This window comes from Centropristis striata, chromosome 6 (assembly GCF_030273125.1).
Source record: "Centropristis striata isolate RG_2023a ecotype Rhode Island chromosome 6, C.striata_1.0, whole genome shotgun sequence".
NCBI lineage: Eukaryota > Metazoa > Chordata > Actinopteri > Perciformes > Serranidae > Centropristis > Centropristis striata.
In genome coordinates, this window is record NC_081522.1 from 16,829,197 (window position 1) to 16,845,697 (window position 16,501).

At 40.2% G+C, this 16,501-nt stretch overlaps 1 protein-coding gene across 1 annotated transcript; it reads right to left on the reverse strand.

The window, feature by feature from the left end:
- Window positions 1-336: 336 nt before the first annotated feature.
- On the reverse strand, window positions 337-15,678 carry plekhg7 (pleckstrin homology domain containing, family G (with RhoGef domain) member 7). The gene is made up of 17 exons (XM_059334393.1): window positions 15,443-15,678; window positions 14,002-14,783; window positions 12,675-12,697; window positions 10,198-10,316; window positions 9,516-9,556; window positions 9,041-9,142; window positions 8,375-8,524; window positions 8,003-8,098; window positions 7,190-7,288; window positions 6,493-6,606; window positions 5,898-6,072; window positions 3,066-3,181; window positions 2,672-2,759; window positions 2,498-2,577; window positions 2,229-2,382; window positions 1,964-2,061; window positions 337-792 (listed from the first exon to the last, which is right to left on the reverse strand). Exons 2-17 carry the CDS (start codon window positions 14,650-14,652, stop codon window positions 682-684), a joined length of 2,217 nt encoding a protein of 738 aa, XP_059190376.1. The 5' UTR covers window positions 14,653-14,783; window positions 15,443-15,678; the 3' UTR covers window positions 337-681.
- Between the last annotated feature and the right edge of the window lie 823 nt (window positions 15,679-16,501).

Consider the following 16,501-nt stretch of genomic DNA (forward strand, 5'->3'; position numbering starts at 1 on the left):
TTTGGAGAAGAATAACTACTCTTAATTATAATTTAAAACATTTGAATTTCTCATACACACGTGAATTTGAGAAATGTATCATACTTTTAAAAATAATTTAAATTTTTCATTTTATAACTTGATCTGTAACTATATGTGTCCAAAAAATCTTGAACACAGAAATGGAGAAAACTGTTTTATGGTTGAAAATATATCATAGTTTTAAGTATTTTTATTATTATTATTATTTTTTTATTCTTTAACATTTTTTCAGCTATTATTTTGTACCTTGTAAAATCTGTTTTTACTTTACCCAGACTTTAAATTGTGTGTTCACCAAGCATGACCTTCAAATTAAGTTTCATTGTTGACCTGTGAAACAGCTATTGGTATAATAAATAAAAATAAAAACTCACCTCAAGGTCTTTTGGAGCTTTTGATTCTATGGTATCACATAAGCTTGGTGAGCAGACAGTTTTCCCAGTTGTAATGTAAGTGTAGATGTTAAATCGCTGAAGAACCTCTTTATCTACATAATCAGATATTTATTGTACACTACTGCAGTAGCTGCCTTTCAAGGCAAACAATAAGTTTACAAAATGAGCGTAGTGCTAGTACAGTCATTTACAGGATGTCAGGAGACAGTGAAGTGCACGTTGACAGCAGAGACATTGCCGATGGCTTGCAGTGCTGTTTGAAGGCTCATATCTGTGAAGACTCCAGCCACAGTGAGGAGCTCTTGACTCGCGGCTGCTGAGAGTCCAGCTTCAGCAGTGCCGCCACAGCGCCATCTATCTTCGACATCCACACTCTCTGCAGGAAGTCACACATGAAAAGGAAAGTCATTGAGTTTATCCAGCATTTAGAAGCTATTTGGATGATTTTCTCTAATGATGTAAATGTAATATGCATTAATCTGTAAACTGATATAACTTCATGTATGGCAACTTATTAAGTAAAAGACAAACATGAGGATAAAATGCATGCACATTTTAAGACAGAACATAGGAAACCCTTGGCAGACTTTGAATACTACTGTCAGTATGTAACTTCAAGCATATGAGAAAAACATACATTTTAAAAGGACTAATTCTTCTAATTTTAAGGTACATACTTGTATTTTGCGTTTCTTTTCAAACATGCTTTGGTAACGCTTTATATTAAGGTCCTTGTAATAACCATTAATTAACAAGTAATAACGCCCTTGTAAGTCCTTACTAGATGCTTGTTAACATTATTGTGTGTTTATAAGCTTATATAAGTGTTAATAATGGCATTACAAACACCCATGACCCACCCACTATGTCTTTGCCATGCCTTTATTAATCTTATTTTGTTTGCTTATTGATATTAAAATATACTTTATTGCTCATCTATTATAAGTTAACTATTCGTTAACTATGCTTTTTGCAACTACCTTAATTTAACTTAATTAATGGTTATTAAGGACCTTATTATAAAAGTGTTACCTATGCTTTGATGTTAAAAACACTCTCATACTGTCTGTCCCCTTTCCAAAAAAAGCCAAGTCTGCTCTGATCAGCTTTTCAGAAAAATACGGTGCCTGTTTGCAAAGGCTGTTTTAAAGTCGTAGGTGGAGATACTTAGATAAGGGGCCGTATATTCTTATGAGAGTTGTTGACTCCCATGTTTTCTGATCTCCAGATAAACAAATGAATGTGTGCTTTGTTTTTGTTTTTTTCCTCCTGTCACTGAATTCCTGGCAGTTAAGTTCACACACACACACACACACACACACACACACACACACACACACACACACACACACACACACACACACACACACATTATGTCACCTTTAAAACTAAGTACTCTGTAGCATCAACACAGTGTTGTACTGCTTACATTCACAGAGTGAGCAGAAATGTTTGGATATAATTAATGAATCCACGTGATGTTGCACATCTGTATGGTATGTAAATATGTATAAACTTCATAGAAATTCATAGCTGGAGTGATGTACCTTGACAGACTCTGACGCAGCTTGCAGGATGAATGCACCGATACACTGCTGGTAGCGGTTCTGGTGCATGATTATGAAAGAATGAGGCAGGCCCGATGCTGCAAAGGAAGCACAAAATTGGAATTCTTCCATTAACATCAACTTACGCACAACACTGGCTGTGAACGTCGACAGAGAGAAGTCTAATTCTGTTTTGATTCTGCTGTGTGCTCTCAACATAAACTTGAAACACAATGACATCAATCAGAAAGAATACTTTTATTACTTGAAGCATTGAGCTGATCAATGTTCTTGAGCTGGAGTCGATCCAGAGAGACGGGCTGGTCCAGAACCGTGAAGGTGCATCCCTCCTTCAGGAGCTGGTCCAGCTCCAGGTTCAGTGGCAGCCTGAGAGGATTCTGCTCTGGACCAATGGACCGCTACACAGGAAGACAGAACACAGTGTGAAGAAGTTATGAAGCTTCACTGCAGCCTTACACTGAATACCTGACGTGGTCCGGATCCGACTGAAACCAGGACAAGAGAGGGACGTACCTTCTTGTTTCTCTTTATCTTTGTGATCAGCAGGAATTCGTCGAACAGGAACAGATAAACATCGATCAACTTTGCGTTCTCTGGTGGTCAACCAAAGAAAGATCGTGTGAGATTTTAGTCCAATCAAAGCACCGAGCATGTGAAATGTGTTGGAGCAGTGCCAGCTGTACACACCTGTGAGCACCATTTTCCCTTCGTGCAGCAGACTTCTGTGAGAAATGAGATTCTCCAGAGTGACGGCCTTTAGGAGATGTTTCAAATTCTGAAAGAGAAGCAGCCAGTCAGGAAGAATAAAACATTTTCACATTTTGGCACGTTACCTGAGACTTAAGTAACATCTAATGACACAGTGCATTGTACCATGTGAATACTTTTCTTTGCTTTTCATCATCTCTGATATCACATCCAGATAAAAGACTGGATCATCTTATCTGCACGCAAACGCATCAGAGGATGAAGTGTTTGTGCGTATCTGTAATTTGTATGCTTTGCTCTGTCAACAAAACTCACTCACACAAACATGCACAAATATTAATACGTGCACACAATAACGAATCATCAGACAGACCTCAGGGACGAAGGCGCGTTTGTCTCTCTCCCACACAGGCAGCCACAGCAGGGCGTCTCTCAGCTGTTTCACCTTTTGGTAGTTATCCAGCCATTTCACCTTTCCCTCTAAATCACCTGGAAGCAGAGAGGCATCATTTTCATCATTATATAAAGCACTTTGTAACTATTTTTTGAAAGGTTTTTGTTTAGTTGTACCAAGCATTTAAATAAACAAGAAATTGAAGAAAACATATATATATATATATATATATTATATATGTTTTCTTCAATTTCTTGTTTATTTAAATGCTTGGTACAACTAAAGCTACATTTGTTTGGACAAATATAATGCTAACAATAAAAAAGGTCATAAAAGTTTAATTTAAGAGCTGATATCTAGCCATTTTCCCTGGTTTTCTTGATGAATGTACCTTAAGTTGTACCAGGCATTAAATGAACAAAGAAGCAAGGAGAAAACAAGGGTGGTCTAATAATTTTTTCCATGACATATATATATACATATATTAATATTATTCCAATCAAGAGGGACAGAGACAAGAACCTCTGACTAGAATGCACTATTTAAAACTAGAGCCCAACTGATTTATCAGTCGATATTGGCATACAACAATCATATCTGTCGCTATCTGTATCAGCGTTCAGTACCAGTCAAAGGTTTGGACCCACCCACATTTTCTTCATTGTAGATTAATATTAGACACCAATACTTTGAGGGAAGGCATATTGAATTATGTAGTATACAAAAAAGTGTTAAACAAATCAGAATGTTTCATATTTTAGATTCTTCAAAGTAGCCACCTGTTGCTTTGATGGTCTTTAACACATTAAGAAGGCACGGAATTGCACAGATGAACTCTAGAAAAGGCACACCTGTTAACTGAAAACCATTCCAGGTGACCACCTCATAAATCTGACTGCGAATGCCAGAAGTGTGCAAAGCTATCATCAAAGCAAAAGGTGGCTACTTCCAAAAATCTAAAACATATTCTGGTTTGTTTAACACTTTTTTGTTTACTATATAATTCCATATGTGTTCTTTCATAGTTTTGCTACAAAGTTGAAAACAATACAAATAAATTAAAACAATGGAATGAGAAGGTGTGTCCAAACTTTTGACTAGTAGTGTACACAGTATATGTTTTCTGATATGCAACGATACTTGGGATGATTAATAAACTGTCATATAGCTATTTATTTTATTTTTTATAGATTCTTTACTTAATTGATCAGCAATTCAGTATTATTAAGCAATTTGTCTCAAAAAAATCCATATTGGCTACTACATACTCTATTTTTAGTTTAAAGTTTAGTTGTTAACTTATTAATTATCCTTATTAAGAATAATCATGTACTTTTACATTGATAACACATTTGATTTCAAATGAGAGTTAAAGACTTAATTTTCTGTTATTATCTGTTATTTCTTGTTATGCTTTCCTGTACTGTATAGTGATGGTTGCCGGCCAAACACAGGCGTGACCGTGTCGTGAGAGATTACAGCACACTCAGCTTTCACAGTAAATTTCCCCCCACACCCAGAGGACATTGCCCCACAAATCTTGGCTGTGGTTATGATTCTTCCCATCACCTGTGCAGCCCTGCCACACCTTTTAAATGGTTATTTGATGAGCCAATGCTGTTTGGTTTTATATGGTTATTTATTCAACACAACAAAATGCCATTGAGGCGCAGTGCTGCAGCACATTTCCCACAGCCTGTCCGTCTAGTTACAGAGTAAACCGCCACAACAGGTCTGCAGGCAGAGGCATGCTGTGAAGAATAAACGGTCAGGGCCCCTGGCTGCCTTCCAAAACATGTAGCCTGTTTGCTCGAAAAGACACAAGCTGGTCTGTTAGTTTGACACAGATAACACACTTACATCTGCTCATCGTGCTTCTTGTATCATGTTTGTCAAACTCCCGATTGAAGAAACACTCGAGTCAAGATCAGCTGAATGGCATAACTGAGACGTCTGACACTTGAAGCTCAGAGGAATGTCAGCTCGTCATCAGCAGGAGAAAAAGGGCTTAGAGTCATAAAACTAACCCGCCACCCTGCTGTACAGTGTGCTTACTCAATCAGTGAGTCTGCTGATAAGGCAGTGCTGAAGTACTTAGGTGGTGGACCCTATACTAGACCCTTTTTATTGAGTTTTGACCGCAGGGACCAGGATTTACATTATGTTCCAGGGACATTTTCCAGGGACATTTTGGCCCCAAAATGCCTTAGTCAGGGGTAGTACATTTTACAGGACAAGACCTTTTAGCATGGTTTGCAGGGGTGACTCTCACTGATAGGTCAAAAGTAGTTTTATGTACATAAATGCATATTTTGTAGTAGGGCTGGGTATGTATTTGTATTTATAAATTCTATCGTTGGTTAGGGTTAGTCAAGAAACAATTTAATGTAATTTAGTAGTTTTACATTCTGATCACTGAGAAAAAACTCTGTATTGTTTATGTGTCCAGTGCTCAAACCAACAGGAGTGTACAAAAACAGGGTACATGCTCTCATTCACTCCTACGGGCAATTTCGAGTCACCATTTAGACCTAAGCTGCATGTTTTTGGACTATGACAGGAAGAGGGAAGACAACATAAACTGCACACAGAAGAGCCGCAGGCTGGAGTTGAACCGGCGACCCTCTCGTTGTGAGGAAAGAGTGCTAACCACTACATCACCGTGTAGCCTATGATATATTATTGTTACTGATACATGAAATGACCAATATCAGGAAATGATACATCAGGATAAGATTTTGGCCATATCGCCCAGCCCTACTTTGTAGTGAAGCATTTTATAATAAAAGGGAAGTAATTCAGAATGCTCACATATTGATGTGTCCACTTGTTCAGTTATAACCTGCAGGCCTCTGGTCTCTTCCTCTGTCTGGCATCTCTTTGCAATATTCCTCAACAACAACGGGTATCGAGTTAGCCTCTGCAGTGGCGCCACCAACAGATCACGCAGTTGCAGCCTCCGGCACTGCTCATTCCTCTCGCACCACTGGGGAGAAAACGGGAGAAATAAGAGAGGACAGGGTGAGCGGGGGGCTGTTGGTGGGGAAAAACAAGAAGTTCAGAGGGGTGACAGAGTGGTCACGGCGTTTGTTAGAACAGAGGGGTAGTTTGGGGGGATGGGCAGAGAAAAGCGTGTGATATCTCACACCAAAACAAAAGCCCAAACAAATACATAAGCAAGATGACAGGAAAGGTTACATAAGAGACTAATGGTCACATTCCTCTCTTTGGCAGGCCTTGGTGACACTGAACTGGTTGTTTGCTGTTTAGGCGGCAATGTTGCTTTGTGTCCTCTCTTCTACATGGCGATGTGCTGCCTGCGGCGGTATTAAGGCACATGGCGTCCTTGCCACGGCTCTCACTCACACACACAGTTTAGCTACCATGGCTGAGTTCCCTTCCGTACCTTCACGTAAGATCCAAAGTCCTCTCTGGGCTTCAGGCTGTCCAGATAAAGCAGAGCCGTGGAGTAGTTGAGGCAGTACTTCTGCATGCAGTGACATATGCTCTCTTGGAAAGCCTGCCAACAGATAGGAGTGTTATACAAACATCAGGAAACAGACTGCCTTGTCACATCAGCCATTAAGCTGCAGATAAACACATCATAAAAAAGACAAGAAGAAGATACCAGTCTGTGTGCAAGCACAAAATTTACCCAGCATGTGAAATATGTTCTCCAGCTACTGTGGGGCTGCTTCTTGTGATGCATAATTTAATAGTAAGATGAAGAGCTTTTTGTCTCTTGATCTTGGTGCAAAATTATTCATTGTCAAAAAATGAAACATTAAACTAGGATTGTTCTTTGTTCCAGAGGAAGTGTGAGCTCTTTGAAGCAGGCAAGCCATAAATGTGATTTCCTCTTCTTATTTTATTCTGAAATATGTGTTTAATAACAAATACGTTATAATTAATCCAGTCCCATAACATTCTTGCATAAAGTGCACATTGAGACAAATTTTTCTTCAAGTGTAAAATGTTTCCTTGTCTCCAACATCTTATCAGTGGAGTTTTACAACTTTAACGATTAATTGAGCGTAGACTGAAGGGAGAGTCAGTGTGTTTGTGTCAATGTGTGTGTTGTGCCACATGTGAGTCACACTTGCCTTGCTCAGCAGCTCCAGCAGAGTGGTCCCGCCACCCTCTGTAATCTCCAACATGTCCTTGATGACACGGAGGAGGTTGTTCAGGAAACCAAAGCTCACCTGCAGCAGAAAGCACCCAGTGTCAAGTGTCAATGCACAGCCATGCAACACTCACATACCTCACTCATTCCACATTTTTTAAATGTTTTTTTTGTTTCTTCTAAATAAAACAATGCAACTTTTTTCACAAAGTGATACTACTAATAATAAACAATACCAAAGCAAAACAAAGTGACCCGAGTTGATTTCCAGTGTCTGAGATATACTGTAACAGACATGGTGAATGAGTGATGAATGGGTTAACAAATAAATGTGCAGAGACTGATTGTAGACCTCTGTTTCATCTTTGGTGCCAACAGCAAGAACACTGTGCATGTCACACATTACATTATTGTTTTTGATTAGTCTTTATCTTCATGGTTTTAAATCAGGTTGTTTTGAAATGTATTTATACAAATTATTTATGATTTTGTTGGTTAATTCTGATTGTGTGGCACTAATTGGCATTTGTGTCTCCTGAAAAAGACATTTTTAATCTTAAATTGTATTTAATAAATAAGTATTTAACAAATAAATAATTGAACTTTTTATTGGAAACACTTTTTCAAGAGTGAAGATTTGCTATCTTTTCACTTATATACTGTACAACAAACAAGTGTCATTATAGTGCTATGAAGGCTGCTGTTGTTTATTATTATTTACATAACACACCCATATTATTTACATAACACACCTGAAACTAACAGGTTGTTAGTTATTTGCATCATGTCTCACCAGGCAAAGCTCATTGAGGTTTGCAAACAGCCTCCAGGAGTCGACATCGGTCAGGCAGTTCCTCATCTTTAGGCTTGTGAGTGTCGCCGAAAACACCTGAAAGCAACAAAGAAGTCAGAGAGAGCGAATAGGCTCGGGTTATCTGCTTGCGAGCATTAAATTTCTAATCCACTGCTGTAAAGAATCGAAAACCCAAAGGGACTTTTACGTGAACCTAACTGCCAGGAATTCAGTGACAGGAGGAAAAAAAACAAAAACAAAGCAGCAGGTGTTTGGTTTCATTTGGGTTTGGTCTATTTATTTGTGGTCCTGTGTGTGTGTGTGTGTGTGTGTGTGTGTGGTTGTGTGTGTATTTGCATGTGTGACAGCCACCTCTTTGAGAACCATGAGCTGGTCCAGGAAGTAAACACACTCGCTGGTGAAGAGTTCCCAGATGGCCTCGTGTCTCTTGAAGCCCTGAGGGTCAGAATCAGAGTTCACCTGGGAAGACTGGTCCCGCAGGAAGTCTGACAGAGAGTAGTCCTGCACACAGACAGGCAGGAAAGCAGATCAATGCATTGGCAAAAAAAAAGACTATTAAGAAAGAGGAAGAAGGAAATAAGATGTTAATCTACACCTTTTGTCAAGTTTGTCAAGTCCCACCCATAGACGATGAAACATTGAAACTAAGATTGAATCATTAAATATTTGACTATTCTGGGCCAACCCTAGTGTGTTGTATAAAAACTGCAAAGCTCCTTCTATCATGCACGCAGACACACTCAAGCGTATGAGTGTTTGTTTATATACTTGTGCAGGGTCGACCTGACTGGTTACTGCCTAGAAATTCTGGTTCTTGCACAACTTGTGTCATCAAAACGTTGAGGGAGCTTCCCTCTAACTTGTTAAACACTAAAATCTATTTGGATTGGAAATCTGGATCTCTTAGTTCAAGCATTAGAAGTCACTGCACAAACATGAAGAACCAGCATGATGATTTACAACACAAAGAGCCAGGATGCTTAACGGCTTTTGTGGCTGACAGTGCTCATTTCTCACCTTATACCTCTGAAGGTCAGAGCTTCTCCAGTCTTGAATCTGTGATGTCGAGAGATATTTTTCAATATCAGATGCTGTGCCTATCTGTGGCTTCCCTTTAGTCTGAAATATGAGGGAAAAGACACACTGTTATTATACTGAAAATGGACTTTCAGTTATGGATGTGTGTAGATCAAGAAAAGGACGTGTTTGCACAGTTAAGTTGTTCAAATATCTCTCCATATGACAGCGTTATAAAACTACATTCAAAAACTAAACTGTTCGGTTTAAGTTCTGCATTTCAAGTGTTGACCAATTACAAAAGCTGTGTGAGGCAAACGGGATAAGAGGAACCACATTAATCTGCTTTGAGAAGTGGGTCAGAGAACAATGTCCAAACAAACTGCCCACTGCTATAACAAGTACATCAAAACAAAACCACAAGCATGCCACTGGCCCAGCCACACACAACAACTAACAGACAAACAACTCCTACCGTGCTACGCCTTGAAAAGGGCCACTTGGACTTCTTAGTATCTGTAAAAAATCAAAAACATAAAGAAAACAGATTATGAACAGAAGATCAGACAGGAATGTGTGCTGTCCAACAGATGGCATGAGAATAAAAAAACAGAACAGTGTGTTTGGGTTGAAACTGAGGTGGATTTTTTTTTAAATATGAGATTTAATATCATACAAAGAGACACACATACACACAAGTGAAAACTACAACCAATGTGCTGGATTATATACAGAATTAAGTTTGTCTAAAAAAAATATTGCAACAAGATGCAGTTTATTTAAATTCTGAAACTGTCAAACATGAAAGCAGAACTGTAGTTCAACTCATGCGTGAAAATGACAGCAACAACAAGTTTACAGCAGTCTTTTAACTAGAAAATAATACAGGATCAAATTTTGAAAGTGCAAAAACAAACATTTACTTAAAGTGACTGTTAATTCAAGGTTTTCTCAACAAAGTATGTTACTAAGCCTCCTGACTTTGAACGGGTCAAAGGTCAACACCTAGGCTGTGAATAATCAACAAAAGCATAATAAGGCTAATTTTACAGCCAGTTCCTGCACTAATAGAGTGTGAAACACCTCACATGCTGTTTTGGTTGCCTTTATAACATGCAAGGACCTGGGCATCGCACCAAAATAATGTAGAATTTTACCAGAGAAGTTTGAACCATTTAAAATGTCGGCTGCCCCGTTGGAAACAAAAAGGTCTCCTGGCGAAACATCTAGTCCGGGTAAGCTGACCACCACAGAGCTGCGTCTCCTTTCCTGAAGCCTGAGGGGAAAGTAAACAGGTGTCTTCACATGGTATGCCACTTTTATTTGGCTGATTTAAGATTAAAACCAGTGGTAAAGCTTGGCACTTTCAAAAAAGACTCATTGGACATTTGTGAGCAACTATTACAAGAACCACTATTATTCTACTTTAAATGTTATTCAGCACAAAGAGAATAAACTTTGTTCAAGCCACAGGAAATAACAGAATTCCTTTTGTCATTTTACATGGTTGAAATACCACTGAAATACCATCTGCATTGTGAAGCAAATTGGCGATTAACATGAGTAGCAGAAATTATAAAGGATAAGTGTTATGTGTCTGGCTTATGCGTGGATAGCTGCTGATTAATGGATCACCCTATTTGTGTGGAAGGAGGCGAGTTGACAGTGTGTACCAGTCATAAGCCTCTTGGTCTCCTTTTCATAGTTAGTAACCTGCGACTGGAAAAACACAGGCCTGCCTTTTAGCCTCAGGCAAAGCTCAAACAGTTGTTCTCAAGTGTTTTGACTTATCCTCTGCTATTGTACGCATGAGATTACTGCTCAAAGTAAAATGGACATCCAAACCACAAACCCTTACAAAGGTAATAAAATTTTGCAATGGAGGTGAGGGTGTTATTTGATGTGGCAACTAAATATCTTAAAAGGGCATGGCCACATTAATGTTTTTTTGTTAGAAGATTAAAACGATTCTGAACGCAGTAAAACTTGATTGCTGACTGTGTGACTCCAACAATCACAATCCAAAACTGCCAATGCTAACAGGAGGTGTCTAGTCACCCATCATGGCTTCAGTCAGCAGAAACAAGCTGCACAGCAACCAGACGAGCTGGTTTTGCCAAAGGTAAGGTTCACTTTCAGCAGGCTGACACTGATCGACAGCTGGTCAGTGACCTGCGTCAACATGCTGCAGTTTCACTTCTAAATTTTTCAGGGTCTTGCTTTTAAAAACAGTTTAGAGTTCAGATGCAGATGGAAAATATGACAGAGGAGAATAACATCTGACTTACAGAATCCATTAATAGATTTTAAACACAACATTATACAACACTCATTACAGTTTAAAATAATTTTCAGGTAAATGTTATCAGGGCAGGATCAGACCATACGGAAGCCTGTTATACAAATTAGATTTGTTTATAACAATACAAAAAGTGGAACAGAAGTACAGGCAAGGGGAACAATGCTGGTACTGGTTTGTCTCTGTCTATTATATGTTAAATCTGCTTTGTTACTCTGAATGACCCGTCTTAGCTCTTATAGCTCATAATATCCGCTCATACAGTAACTGCATTTGTGCTGTTGCACAAGAAGCAAACGAGACGAACTCAAATGCACATGTAGGCCACATGACTGTAGGGCCAACCTGTACATGTTGAGGATAAGTTAGTTCTAGCTGAACAGGAGTACACTTAAAGTTTTTTCCTCCAGGACACTTTTGTGGAACTGTGAAAGCACTTACTGTTCATCGCTCTCACTGGCGGGGGCAGAGTTCTCCCTGGTAAACTGATACAACCCCCCTCCCCTCCAGATCAATGTAAAGGCAGGCAGTGTTGAATCAAGTAAGACAGAAAATAGTGAGCAGCAGCACCTGAGCACTGAAGAGGGTGCATGGCTAATGGGACAGCAAGAAAGGCACGATTACTCCTCCTAACCAGGTCAGTGCCTCCTTGCAGTTTATTCCACAGCATCCTCACAATGACATCTTGTTGCATTGTGAGCGCTCAGAAAGCTTTCTCTGTGTCAGCCTCTCTCTGCCACTGAGAGCACTCGTAAAAAATGGGTGTTTTGTTCCCGCACAAGAGAAATAATGATGCCCAAAAACAAAACTGTCCCAACCAATGGCTCGCAAGGCCCTGGTCACTGTAAGAGGCACAGTGCCAGGGTGCAATTACAGGGACAATAGCTGCCTAATTATCCAGTGAGGGGAAGAGCCCGGCAGCCCATTAGGAGGGGTGTGGGTGGCAGTAAGAGAACACAGCCTTAATGAGGGTTTGTCTAGCCCATACATAACCATGGGGCTCTCAAAACTTAACCCACCAAGCTTATGCTCCATTAACAAAGACATGAATGACAATGAATGAACAATGGGGCTCCTTAAACCAAAGGTCCAATCATCCTCACTCACGAGTGTCCTGCGAACACAGGAGGCATGGCACTAATGATGCTGAATGTTACAGCTCAAATTTTCATGTTAAGATAACAGCTGTGGGAGTTATCAGCCACAGGACAATGTTTTTACTACATTCCTGATATGCAACGATGTTTTCACAAGCTGGAAAGAGATGTCCGGGTGTTTTTGGCTATGCTTACAGGGCACACAGACAACATGCAAAACAGTCCATGGTACACGTACCTGGCATGGCAGTGCTCCTTCTCCTGCAAAGAGAGGGAAACACTGCATTAGTCAATGGAAAACTTTAAATGGTAGAGATAAAAATGAAGAGTTACGTACACTTTTTTTAACGAAAGATTTTAAAGCTGTGTAAAGTTTTGAGCTTCCTTAATTTTTTTTATGTTTTAGTTTTTACTGTATCTTAATAAACTTTAAATTGTAACCTATAAACTAATGCATCACGATACATCACATACATTTAGGTCTGACATAATAACTAACCCTGAAAGACCATTGAATGCCACTGGTATAATGACAATGTAATAGCAAACTTATGTAACTACACTCTTACAAAGAGCGATTAATTTTTTTTGGCGTGAATGTGTGTGGAGGAGCTTCCTGAGCCCCACCCACAGTGAAACTCTGACACAGAGAACAGACAAAGGACAGAAGCTGTTGGTTATAATGTTGGAGACATTGTTATAAACACAAAAGCACAGGTTAACACAACAGATGCTTTCATATGATACGTGGATAAGTTGATATTTTAGTTACGGTGACAGGCCTATATCCATTACAGTAAATGTACTGAGATAGTTATGGTCTCCTTGAGAATTAGCAGTCTTTGACGTTCCAGTATGTAATCAAAACTAGTTACAATCAGATAATTTTACACACCAATTTCTTTTAATTTGTCAATGCTCTCAAGTTTCCAAAGCTGTAATTAATATATTATTTGCATGGCATATTAGCACTGTCTTACTGTACACTCAGCATTTAATAGAGGGTGCAAAGGCCTCCTACCGCTAACAACACCGCTATATCACTTTCAAAGACATTCAAATTTGAATCAGTGTTTTAAGTGGTCGCTTGGATTCAAAAGCCTCTGATATCTGAGGAGAACGTCGGGACTCTATTGAGAATGTGCTCGCTTGAATACCACGAGCTGATGAATAGATCTCCCCATTATCTTTTTCCATCGCTCACTGACCCCTCCATTATTGGGTGACTGCTGACTGCGGTGAATAGGGGCCCAAGGAGAGCACTTCCCAGGGTTCTCGAGGCAGTGGGTTGGGTCAGAGCTGTCAGTGCATGTAACTGCTGATTCATTTGCTGTCAAAAGCTCGCATTGTGAGTGACCACCACAGGAGGCAAGGCAGAATGAGGGAGAGAAGATTTCCGCAAGGAAGGAATGTGTAACAATATAATTTTTAAGCTTCGGATAAAAATCCTCACCAGACTAAAGCACATGACTCGTGGTGATGGTGGGGAGAGGTTTGCGTGATGATTAGGGTTTATTGCAGACATGGTTTAATTAAAATCCCACAGACCACTGGTAAAAGCTCACCTTTATGCCACTATCAGGAAATCCAAAATCTTTAATAAGTGTAGGATGAGCACTGCGGCATTCCTGTCTCATGGAAGTGATGCCATTGTCAAAAGTCTTTGATCTATATGATCTGGTTCTCTGTCGGCCGGAGGATGAAATGGGCTGATGATCGTGACAGATCTCTCCATCAGAGAGGGGGCTCGCTGCAAGAGGAGACATGACTCTGTGTGCTGGGGACTGGGGGCTTATGGGGGGTGGCGTGCTCTCAGAGGAAGGCTCCTCCCGAGTGCTCCCCATCATGACAGGATCCCGTGTATCCATCAAAGGACGTCTGGTGCTCCTCATCCTCCTCAAGGTGGGAGATGTTGAGATGCGGGCGGGGGCCTGTCGGTCAAACTGGAATAAAGGTGCAACCAAGCCGTCGGCGTCCACCAGGGATGGATGTCTCAGCTTGGAGTGTGTCCGTGTGAGATCTATGTGCATTATGATGGGGCTGCTGGTCTGACACTCCTTGTGCTGAACAGGCCCCCAGTCCGTTTGTGTCTGTGCATTTGCCACACTTGTTGCGGTGACAACTTCATTTTCAACCCATTCAATGTAACTCCAGTCCAGCTTCTTCTCATCGTCCTGGTCTTTATCCTGTAGAATAACGTGCTTCAGTGTGGACATTATAACCTCAAAGGCATTGTAGTGCAGCAGAAAACGTGTGATCTAATGGTCTGGTCGCTTTGCCTGAGTTAAGGTCAGATGATAATCCTGTTGCATTCCAGCACTGTTCACACCGCTCACCTCTCAAGCTTCTGGGGGGGAAAAGTAGAAAATATGTCAATAGCCACAGAAATGAAGCACGCCGGGCCCACTTGCCTCCTAATCTTTTGAAAGGGGATTTGAGCTGGGTTAAAAATGCAGCAAAATAGCCTTAAAACGAAAAAGTGGATAGCCTAATTTAGTTTGCATTAACACATCTATGTGTGTGAGAAGGGGGGCAGACCAGGTGGAGTAGTGATCAATGGGGGACCAAGATTACTACAGCACACATTGTACAGTGTAGCTACAGTAACTTTCTGTATAGTTTGTCAATAAGTCTTAACAATGTAGTGAGACACAAAGAACCGAACGCAGCCATGCACCTTAATCGGCTCTCCTGTCTCAGACTATTGTTCACTTCATTGTTTGTACACTGATATTGATTATTTTTTATTTTGGTATACCACACTGTAGATTTTATTCCCGCTTCCCCACCATATTAGCTTAATTTCATTGTTTATTCAAAGCCGCGCGAGCTGTTAACTCCGGCACATCCACGAGGTAACAAACATAAGAAAGAAGTGGAAGAAACAATGTATAGGAAAAGTTTACAGCCTTAATAAACTATGCTGCATATCACCTGCGTGAAAGCAGAAACCGCACGTACTTGGAGAGAAAGCTCGTTAAATTTTCAAAAGTCTGGTTTACTTACATCCACCGGCGCCTCGCGACGACTTGAGCGACTGGCGGTGAAGTGAAGTGTGACCGAGAGTCCTGCTGCTGCTGTCGGAGACAAACTGAGACTGGGCAGGACTTCAGAGGGGGAAAATCTCCGACGGTGTTTAGTTTTGTGACTAAACACGAGAGCGAGGAAACAGTTCTGTGTAGTGCGGAGTCACAGAGAGAGAGGAGCGTTTCATTATCCGGAGCTGGTGGAAAGGTGCGACTGCACTCCCTGCATGGGAACATCAATAGTCTCTCTCTCTCTCTCTCTCTCTCTCTCTCTCTCTCTCTCTCTCTCTCTCTCTCTCTCTCTTTTTTCCCCCAACCCTACACACAGAAACAACACCCAGTTCAATTAAACTGAAGTGCATGTATTAATCTATTTTTGCCACAGTGGAATCATCTGGGAAGGAAACATAACACTACAAATCACCGTAGTATAGGAATATAAAGAACTGTACTATTGGTACCCATTAGTAATAACTACTGTACTTTTTGTTCCAATTTTCCAATATATATATATATATCCTCAGTGCTGCAGATATTGGCCCTATATTCTCTTGAAAATAATAGGACCATATAGTACTTGGCATGTGGTGATAAAAAAATCATATGTTTAAATGTATGTAGAGTTTTTGTTTATTTTTTCATGTTGTTTAGTGGTATTCTTGCTTGCGATAAGGCCTTTTAAATTTAAATGTGTGTCACTGTGTTTATATTGGAGAAACCACTCGTAGGCACCAGTGTGAAATAACCTTTTCTGGTTCATTTGTTTGTATTTAACACAGAGTCAGTGGAGCAGCAGAATTACCTGTTGGCTCAGTGAAGTTAACACTAGAGGGCGATACAAGTCAGATAATGGGATTGACTCTGACGTCTCACATCTTTGAGATTTGATGTCTAGCGCCCCCTGGTGTGTCAATATAAGAAGTACATGAAAATGACCAAAACCGCCACAATCTCTTTTCCTTGAAAGCTTCTGTTACACTGCTGGTCTTTCAAAGTTGTCAGGTAAACAAAAGGACAGCTTGAGTTTGAATGAATAAAT